The 10914-nt window shown below is 35.2% G+C and overlaps 1 protein-coding gene across 1 annotated transcript; it reads right to left on the bottom strand.

Moving 5' to 3' along the window:
- Nucleotides 1-772: 772 nt before the first annotated feature.
- On the bottom strand, nt 773-8249 carry LOC133729138 (WPP domain-associated protein-like). The gene is made up of 6 exons (XM_062156618.1): nt 7951-8249; nt 3483-5739; nt 2508-2634; nt 1928-2029; nt 1292-1367; nt 773-1174 (listed from the first exon to the last, which is right to left on the bottom strand). Exons 2-5 carry the CDS (start codon nt 5666-5668, stop codon nt 1308-1310), a joined length of 2475 nt encoding a protein of 824 aa, XP_062012602.1. The 5' UTR covers nt 5669-5739; nt 7951-8249; the 3' UTR covers nt 773-1174; nt 1292-1307.
- Between the last annotated feature and the right edge of the window lie 2665 nt (nt 8250-10914).

Below are 10914 nucleotides of genomic sequence, written 5' to 3' on the forward strand. Positions count from 1 at the left end.
CTCTACATGAGGCGGTTCGTGAATGTGTATGGTTAAAAGCTATCATCACACATATTCGAGGGACTAGTGGTTTGAGTTCTACCACTGAAGAGCCTACTTGCATTAATAAAGATAATGCAGCTTGCATCGAACAGATGAAGCTAGGGCATATCAAGGGTGATAATACAAAACACATATCACCAAAGTTTTTCTACAATCAGCAACAACAGACCCTCCTCAAGATTCAAGTGAATCAAGTAAAATCTGAGGAGAATGTGGCAGATTTGTTCACCAAATCATTGCCTAAGGCCATATTTGAGAAACATGTGAAAAGCATAGGAATGCGAAGACTTTCCAAGCTCCCCTGATTAATGTAAGTATCAGGGGGAGGTGTAGACGTCAGGAGGAGTCTAACACACACATGTCATCCTCAAATGTAAAAGGTGCGTTGTGCTCTTTTCCTTCGACCAAGGCGTATTTTTTGTCCCACAGAGTTTTTATTGTTACTTGGCAAGGTTTTTAGTGAGGCAACAACTCATGCACCATTTCGCTTTGACTTGGCACAAGGGGGAGTGTTAAAGGAAAAACATATTGTGTGCCTTCATCAAAGCAACTGACGGAGAGGGAATCAAGGAATCAGTGATTACCATCAATCAGCACAATTACGGATCAATCAGCATTTAGTATCATTAATGTAATCGATATTTCCGTTGTAATTCTATCCCTATATAAAGGGACTATGAAATGAAATGAGTAGACCAATTCCAATTGTCATTTTACTTTAACAATCATTATATTGTTTCTATCTCTAGAATATAATTGTCTAGAGTAGAATATTCTTTTCCTAAAAAACAATTCGTTTGCTCCTATATAATTGTATTATCACAATATAATCACATAATCAATACAATAATATATTTCAGACCAAATTTAATATCTTTCAAGCATTTCCTTTTTTTTTTGGTTGGAACTAGAGAACTAAGCAAAGACAAATAGCCTTTTTAGTTCCAGATTTTATTGAACTAAAAAAGAATACAAGGGAGGGGAGACAAAGCCAACCTCCGAAAGCTAAAAGAAACTATACAAGTGAATTACCGAAAACGAAACTTTGGTAGACCTAAACGGTCACTATCATAGTGTGCCTGGATAGAGGGTCCTTAGATTTTGGTTGTTTTGAATAAGGCAATCAATATCCCTGTAACATAAAATGCAGAACGATTAAGCATAGGAACGAAAAATATCAAAAACAACTAAACATAAAAATCCAATCATATCATATCAAATGACATGGTTAGAAGAGAGGAAACATTACCAAGTCAAAGGGCAGATCAAACAGATCTAAATTTTGCACTTAATTCCCTTCTTAACAGCTCCAAGATCTCAGTTATCTGCAAAAGTAAGAGAAAAGGCTGGATTAATACAGAGCTTTAATCTGTACATGTATACACACAATTGGGACTTTCATAGTGATACTACTATTTTTGTTAAGTGCATAACCTATTTGCTCTAGAGTTATGTAAATTTATTTTTAGTTACTATTATTTAATGTAAATGAGATTCAGATCATCATGTAAATGTAGTGCATAATTTCAGTAAACAAAGATGTTTTTCACCAAGTCCCAAAGTTTGTTATCAGGCACCACTACATTCACCTTATGCCATACACAGTATTCTGTGCATATTAGAGTAGTTGATGAATTACTTATTGGTTTTACTATTTAATTTTTTCAAATTTTTTATATTTTGAGAAGTTTTCACGGTTTCCATCGATTTTTACCGATATCTTTCAGGATATCAAATACATGCAATAGTATCTCCACTAACACCGACATTTTCATCCTTGCACACAGTCGCCCCTCCAACCTTTTAATCCTTGCACACGGTCTCCTAAAATATAGAAGAACACAGAGCTAACATGACATCATGGGAGTAGAAGAAAGTGTCTTACTCCAGGATAATGCTGCAATATTGGTGAATAATGATCAAGGGCAATGTATATTTTTTCAACAAGATTCAACTGAGTGTCCACCTTAGCCCCCAAAAGATCGACCTGAAATCCGATGATATGCACTCCATTATATACAATTCAAAAATAAATAACAGACTTATTCAGTTATTCGTATTTTATAGCATAGCTAATAAGTGTTTTGAAGGATATACAGGACCTGTCACATATAAGAGGCAAGCATGCATGTAATAGGTGATTAGGTATACAAATTCAGTCTTTTTTATCTACCTTAATCCATCAGACACAGAAGTATTTAAAAAATAGCCAAGTGATAGTACATGTTCAAAGACGACATGATACAATTCAAAATTAGGGCTTTACACTGAAATGGAAGGCATATCGTGGCAAACAAGGAAAGATAATGTTCAATCGTATATCCCACAATGCATCTCAATTATATGCAGTCAATTTAGACTATTTAGTTCCATGAGTTCCATAGCATGGAATAGAAATACGAGGCTAAGAGATCAAGTTATATATATATATATATATATGCATGTTACCCTTCTAATATCCATACCTCAGCTTCAGCTCTCTGAAGGTCAGAACATTTCTTTTCCAGTCTGCACTTGTACAGCAATCCTCGTCTTACAAGTACAGCAGCTTTTCGTTTAAGCGAACGTGATTGAGAAGTCAAACTTTTCAACCTGAAAACACGACCATGCAAATAAAATCAGAACTTTACAACTAAGCTCTAAAAGTCAATCAGAACTTCCCCAAGTCCTTTAATTCAATCTGAAAGTCAGTGAGCACTATACAAATACGACAGAATTCAAACCATGACAATGCAAAAAGAAAACACCAGACAATGGAGACATAACAGCCTCGAAATGTTTTTTTCCTTGCACCGCATGCAGGCTCAATTTTCTGGGCATGCCAATGCATTTTAAAAGATAAAGGCACTAAGTTGAGTGAAAAGATAAATAGGTAACAAGTTGCTCATATATCAAGCCTTCAAATTAAAAATATTCCAAGTAACTTCATCGGATTGCTCTATTCTATGATAAAAGATAGAAAGTCGACAAATTTGGCCAACTAAGACCAAACATTGAACAAAGACCAAGAGAAATTGATGCAGAAATGGATAGAAAACATAGTAGAAGAAAGAACCTAAAGCGGGGGTAAACTCGATTTCAAACTTCTCCAATGAACATACTGAAATCTCATAATCCTATTATAATAAGCCTATCAAAATAGGCAATCCACAAATAATTAACAGGTGCTAGACGTTGTCGAACTTTTTGGACTGCATCCTAAAACATTATTACCTAACTAATTGAACGAATTGGCCTGATATGTAGTACTACCCACGTACCTACCTCTTTCCAGGTACTCAAAAAATCAAACTATTTAAGATGTATGCACATATGGCTTCAAATGTAGAGAAGTCTCAAGTAACATGCAAGACTGCAGGATCGATTTTATATACAGAATTACAGCACAAAAGGAATAGACAAGAAAAGCATTCAAAGATAACAAAAGTTGTGGAAAGTACCTCGAACATTTCCCTGAAATATCTTGTGTCACTCTACGTTCAAAATAAGTGAACGTTTTCAATAATCCACTGATATAGACAGCTATTGATTTAAGTTGCTCGCGAAGCTCCCTTTCTTTTGCTTCGAACAAAGTTACAGCAATCTGCTTCTCTTGGTTGACATCAAGAAGCCTCCTTCTATCTTCCTCAACTTGCCTCAGCACTTTCACTGCTGCTTCAAGCTTTTGTTCTAACTTACATATGTCTGCCTTGTGTGTTTCATTTTGCTCCAACGCCTCAGCCAAATCAAGCTTTGCAGCATTAGACTCTTCAACGCTTTCTGAAATCAATTTCTGATGTTGACATATCTCACCCCTTAAATTTTCAAGCTCTTGAGCAGCCAATTCATATCTTTCTTTTTCGATTGCCAATGCAGCTGCTGCATTTCGCGCCAACTGCTCCTTTTCTTCATTTTGCTCCAACGCCTCAGCCAAATCACGCTTTGCAGCATTTGACTCTTCAACGCTTTCTGAAATCAATTTCTGATGTTGACTCGTCTCACCCCTTAAATTTTCAACCTCTTGAGCAGCTGATTCATATCTTTCTTTTTCGATTTCCAATGCAGCTGCTGCATCTCGTGCCAACTGCTCCTTTTCTTCTACCAGAAAATGTACTTCTTTCTGTAAGCTCACTTTGTTTGCAAGCTCCACTTCTAATTGTTTTTCCTTTTCTCGTTTGTCCATCTCCTGCAAAACCCAAAGTTCATATTCCTCAATATATTTAATGTTCAGCTCACTGAGTTTCTCCTCATCATCTTTGAACATAACACCACATAGTTCTTGCGTGATGATGGACTCCATATTCAAATCTTCATTCATAATACTATTCTCCAACTGTGACTCTTCAGCAATGCATTTAATCTCATCCACCACTTCCCTGACAATACCAGCAAGTAAATCTGCACCAATTGAAGATTCGATACACGCATCTTCCATAGCTGCTTTAAGATTTCCAGCTGTTTTCAATAACTTTGCCTCAGCCAGAGAGTGTTGTGACAGGCACTCTGCAGCTTCAGAAACGTGTAGTGAAAGGCACTTAATTTCTCTATTCTTATCTTCAAGCAGATCTCTGAGTTGGTGGTTTTCTGAGAGGAGTGATTCCACTCTATCTTTCAAACTGCTGGGACTTTCTTCATTGCTGCCAAATGTATGAGGAAGCAATGTAGCTACTTCCTCCTTTTCTACAAGAATTTCATCTAGTTTAGAAATCACCTCAGAGATTCTCTTTCTCAACATATCGAACTCCTTAGACTTCAATGTTAAAGAGAATCTCCTTTCTCTCGGCAATTCCCTCTTGTAGCCGAAATGCTGCTCAGTCAGAACGAGTATTTTTGACTCATGATTTCTCTTCAATTTAGTAATCTCATTCTTAAAATGGCTTATCAATTCTCCTTTCTTCATATGCTTAAGCAAGGCAGGATCCAAATCTTCTTCCATATTTTTTTCTGACTCATCATGTATACCATTTTCTTCCCGAACAGATGAAGATGATGATGCTGATGATGATGATGTTGTTGCTGTTGTTATTGTTGATGGTAACGATGATGATGATTTAAGATTGTTCAATACCTTGAGGTGTGAACCGGCACCCTTATTACCACTACTACTCTCTTCTTCAACTTCCAAGGATCCATGTGAAGATAGCTGTCCATTGTCACAAACAGATAGTGATTTAGAAATAGCATCTAATTCATCGCGTATACCTGATATCTCCTTCTTCCTTCCATGCCAGTTCACATTTTTTGCACTATAAAAGCAATCCGACATGTTTCCTTCAACGCTCCAAATACAATTCCTCATCACAAGCGCTTCAATTTTTGCTCTAAACTCCTGCTCCAGCTGCCATTCATATACTGATGATGCCTTTGACAAGTGAACCATTTTTTCCACCTGTTGATAGGCAGTTTCTATTGTAGTCTTTAGGCCATCCAAGGTTCCATCCACGTCCCACATGTCAGATACTTTATCTTGCAGTATGTCCAAACCAGAACTGGAACTAATCCTCTTCATTGAACTACGCCCCCTTATGCTATCAATTTCTTTTTTGAGCTTCTTGAATTCCTCGTTAGTAGTCCCTCTTAAGTGGACCAAAGATTCTGCTATTCTATCATGTCCTGCAACAGCTTCAAGGGAACTAGGCTGCTGCATCCCGTCTTTGCTACCTCTAGGAGTAGGTCCGTGTTGGGTACCCTTTGACTCTTGGAGGATTGCTAAAGACCCTAAGAATTCAGATTGTACGTTGTTTAAATCTAAGCATGTATTGAAAAGAAAAGAAAAGGAGAAAAAAAGGCAATTTTTTTTTTTTTTAAAGAAAGTCAAAATAATTTAGAGCCATTAGATTTTGAAACGATAAGATGATCTTATATTTTCAACTATTACATGACATGATTTAGCAAATAGGTGATGTGTGTAGGTGACATGACATGACACCTAAAATTGAGACCATAAATCTTAGACTTCATTGAGGCTAACAATAATTTTCCTTTACAAAATGTGGAGAAAACTGCTCCTTTTTATTTTTTAATTTTTTTAATTTTTGGGTAATTTTTGTGAAGAATGTGTTAACCTTTTTTTCTTTTCATTTTTCTTTTCTTTTATGAATTGAGTTTTTTTTTCTTAAATAATTCAATTTTAAAGGTTTTTTTTTTTTTTTTTTCCAATATTTGAGGGCTACAATGTACCGTAAAAAAATTCAGTTATGGTGAACAAACCTTCTTTTCTTAAATACAACTAGCCTTTATTGATACATGCGATGCATTTGTGAAACAATTTTATTTTTACGTTTTGGAGGGAAAAAAGAAGGAAGTTAATCAAGTTATATATGTAGGATATGGAAAGTAATATTTGTAGATAGTGGGATTGGGAAGTTATAGCAGCTCTGTGTGGGATGAAAAGTTTATATGTGCAGAATATGGGATGGAAAGTCATTCTTTGTCTTCTTCTTGATTGAATTTTTATTTTCATTTATTTTTTTTATTACCATAATATCCTTCATATATTAAAAATTATTTAAAATTAACATATCGTCTACGGATATGAATGTTATTTCGCGCCCACTTTAATTGGCTGACAAAGTGGGTTCTCATAATATATACTAGTATAGATTTAGATAAAGAAAGGGCAATTTCAGGTATTTTTAAAATTGAACTTTAAAGGTCGTTGTGTCTCATATTTTGTAAATTCTTCTGCTAGTAACTTTTTCACATTATAAAAATCTAATAAAGATTAGGCCTTGTCCAACCCCCTAAACCCAAAATGCTAAAAGGCCATTTTTTAGCCCAAATGGTCTCCAACCCACCCAACTTAGGGTTAAAGTGCTAAAAGCTAGGGCTAAAGGGCAACCCAAAGGGTTAAATTTAGCCATAATAAAGTTAGCATTTTAGCCCTTTAAACAAAAGGGATCAGAAATGGAGGCCCACGGGTTGTAGTGGACTGTGACCTAAGCATGGCGTCAGCAACGGCTAATTGCTGACGTCAGCTAGCAGTTGGTTTTTTTGTTTTTTTTTTTAAACTCTTACACTATAAATACATATCACCTCGGGAGTTTCTATTGTCATATGTCTCTCCTTCGTTTATGATGAAAATAAATTTTTTCTAGTCAAGGGTGAGTTAATTTATTCATGTTTGCAAGATTGAGTAATTAATTTTAAATTTTAATTACTAGTGTATTTGTATTACTATAGGTAAGATCATTAATTAAAATTTTACAATAATGCAGCATATAATGGAGGCAAGGTAGTGCAATTATATAACAGTTTAGCGAATCTCCATATGACACGTGTAAAATAAATAAAACTATTTATATATATTGGGAGGGTTGGGTTTAACCCAATTCCACCCACATGTTGTTTGGGGTTGGATGATTTCTGACCCAATTATTTTGTTTATGTCTGACAAACCAACCCAACTAGCCCAAAAGTCAGTCGGTCAGGTGGTTGACCTGCAAAGATGCCCACCCCAGTGTGGGTAATACTAGGCAGCTCACACTTTGGCAAAGAAAACCATTGTAGTTGGAGAGGATAGATTCTGGAAGGAGACAGGTCCACCCTGACTTAATGAGGTTTTGTTAGCTGATTGTATGAATTGATGCTAGAGGGGTGTACTCGTTTTTACTAGCTCTGATCAAACAGAATTTCTAATGAGGCTACCTTAATCCCGAAGGTTGTAATGACCTTATGTTATTAATGAAAATTTATATTTAATTAACGAAGGTTGTAATGACCTTATGTTATTAATGAAAATTTATATTTAATTAACAACAAAAAAAGAATAATTAAAAAATAACATGCAACTCCAAATTAACCAACAAATAGGTTTCTACTTTCTAGCATTAATATATGAAAACACGAACAGTTAATTAGAAACACAAAACTACTGCCATGCCAAAATTTAAACATACACACTTTGAAAAAATTTTGTTACGTGCGTACCTTGTCTGCTTCGATTTTTTGCTTACGACTTGTTATAAAACTTTGCTTCGAACACAGGAAAGTAAGGCAATATTTTTGTTTCTTCCTGTATTTTTTTTTGGGCTTCCAAATTTGAGAAGTGCAGTAGAGGTGCAATGATCAAAGTAAAACTAAAAGAGGATTGTTCAAGCGAGCAAAACTCCCTTTCAATTTCTGATATATATAACAAAGTCTGAGATGGTGCTTTTCTGGGGCTTAGCTAACTTAGATCACAATCGCTTAGGAGAGTGAGTGAGGCTGAGTGGCTGACTTTATCTTTTCCTTCCTGGGTGGGTAATGACTCTAAGAAGGGATGAATGACCATGAGTTTATGCCTTTCAAAGGTACTTTCCCTAGTACTGTTTTTTTTTTTTCAAAAGTACTTTCCCTAGTACACTCTTTAATTTATTATTTATGCTTGGCTTTTGCTTTCCTAAGAAATAGAAGATCTCATATAAATTAAGAAACCTAGAAACTACTGGGCCTCTAATACCCTTCACATTATATGAAACTGGTCAAGACCAATTACTAATGATAATTATTGATAATGTAAGTCAATACTTTCATTTTAAAATGTTGCTCAAATTTTACTATTCGACTAAGTTTTGTATTGCCAACCGACATTTAATCAATAAATTTTTTTGAGCGAAAGTGCATTTTATGTTGAACCATAGTTTTTCTTATATATCATGATATTGACCTTTAGCATTTTGTTTTGATTTAGCTCATGTTGTAATATGTGAGATTGTGAGTTTACTGTTGGAGAATAGATGAAATTTCCCGTCCAATTTAATTAATGAACTAAATGGATTTTTCTTTTTCATGTTTAGGTGAGAAAAAATTATTTCTTCTTAACCTTATTTGTTGTTATCTTACTCAAATTGTTTTGGTATTATAACCTCGTATTGGTTGGTGAAAACTTAATGCATACGGAACTTGTGTAACAAAGATTACTTGCTGATGAGAGAATCCGAATCTTTAAAGTTTAAACCATCAACTTTTGGTTGAGCTCTTTTTTTTTTATTACTAACTTTTGGTTGAGCTTGAGACATTGAGTCACGTACGATGAGAATCTATATACTTTTGAGAGTGGGCAATGACTCAAAGTGAGGGAGTGAAGGTGAGTCTACGCCATTACAAAGTCTCGATAGTCCATACTTTCTAATATATGCCTTTAATCATTGAAGCTTTTGCTTTTGCTTTTCCTTTTGGGAGGAAATCACGTGTCCCCAATAAGCCTGTCCAAGCTCTGTCACTACTCCTATCTCGTGATACATGTCCATCAACTTAATAGAGATTAACACCGTTAAGTCTATTACTTTTCAGCTTTTTTTCTTAATAAAATAAATAAAACTCATTGATTATTGTTTGACTCTGACTCTTCCTCTTTCCTATCTATCCGTTTCTTCTTTTCTTCTTTCTCTACACCTCTGCAACAAACTCAACACCCTTTGTTTTATCACTCCAACAACCTTGTTGTGGATTTTAAGTTTTAATCTAGTTGGAAACCCATCCCAATTTGTGTTTGTCGTCTCTTAAGGAGGAAGTTGATTGCGATGGGAGGAAACTGATAAAGTGATTTATGGTGACGAAGAGGAGGATGCACTACAGAGATGCACTGTGGCAAACAAGAAGAATATAGAATTTTGGTTGATATTTCATTTTGAGTTTAATTAGGTCACGTCTAACATGAGCATTATACAATCAAATAGATATTTCATATGGGTATTCATAATAAGGTTTTGATCCATCTAAAGAGGTAATATTCTACATAGTGCATATCTATCTTTGCACCTAAAGATAAATCGTACAAAGCAGAGATATTTTGGAAAGGGAGATGCATTTTTCATATCTTAAGGGAAAAGTAAGTTTTTTTCTACTCTCCACACTTGGAGAGTCCTACAAATGTAACCAATAGCTATATTTCACAACTTTAGCTAAATTTAACTAAAAAACAATTTCTATTGTTGGAGATGCTCTAAGAATTTTATTGTATTTTTACACCACTTTGGCTGAGTTTTCTTAAACATGTTGTAGATAGTTCAAAACATATTTTATTTCAGGTTTCCCAACTTTTTTTGTCGTATTCTAATTTTCCTGACAGTCGATTCCAACTTCATTATTTCTTGTACGTCCATTACTCCATTTTCTTTTGGTAATGAAGATTGACTTAACCAGACGAGAGGTAGTGAGACACAAACTACAGAGCCCAAAGAGGCAAAGATAACATAGATAGCCCAACTAACCCTATGGACTTTGCAACCAACAAACAACGAAGAAATGGACCATATCCCTATAACACAAACCCAAGAGTAATCCTAGGGACACCCATAGTAGGCTCAAAGGAACTATAGGAAGCTCATGCTCAGCTCGATCAGCTTCTTCTGATTGAAGTCCAAGCTTGTTAAAGGGTTCATGTTCTTCAAAGCTGCTACCAAAGTTCAAAATTCCAAATATTAATCATCACTCAATTCCCAGTCGCAGCTCCCAAGTGAATTGTTAATGTTAACTTTGATGATAATGGAGTTCATGACATGTATGCTACCTTTCAGAGCTTTACACTCTCAATGTGCTGGTTCATTAGGACTACCATGTTTTGGGCAATAGCCAATAGGACTATAGGAGATCACATGAATTAAGAATACTGCACTACAGCTCACATTATCTAACGATGATCAGAGACTGAAAATCCAATTACACACAAAACTCAATCTCTTTCACTAAAGAACAGAGGGAAGAGACTATTCACTAAAGAACAGAGGGAAGAGACTATTCAATATTCAGGTGAATAATACTTCGATTATTTTTAAGCAAGAAAGTATACAAAGAATCACCAAATAGCTGGGTTTTTGGAGGATTGGTACCTATCTCGACTGAACCATAACAACAACAACAGCTTTAGAAGCAGTTAAAACAGAACAACCATACGCTGAAAGCAAAGGTACA

Source organism: Rosa rugosa, chromosome 2 (assembly GCF_958449725.1).
Source record: "Rosa rugosa chromosome 2, drRosRugo1.1, whole genome shotgun sequence".
NCBI classification, from domain to species: Eukaryota; Viridiplantae; Streptophyta; class Magnoliopsida; order Rosales; family Rosaceae; genus Rosa; species Rosa rugosa.

Coding starts and splice junctions, on each gene's coding strand:
- LOC133729138 (XM_062156618.1), bottom strand. CDS start 5,668: ATGCAGCAGCCTAGTTCCCTTGAAGCTGTTGCAGGACATGATAGAATA. Junction 2,635..3,482: donor ATTTCAGGGAAATGTTCGAG/GTACTTTCCACA, acceptor TCGTGTTTTCAG/GTTGAAAAGTTTGACTTCTC. Junction 2,030..2,507: donor TTCAGAGAGCTGAAGCTGAG/GTATGGATATTA, acceptor ATCGGATTTCAG/GTCGATCTTTTGGGGGCTAA.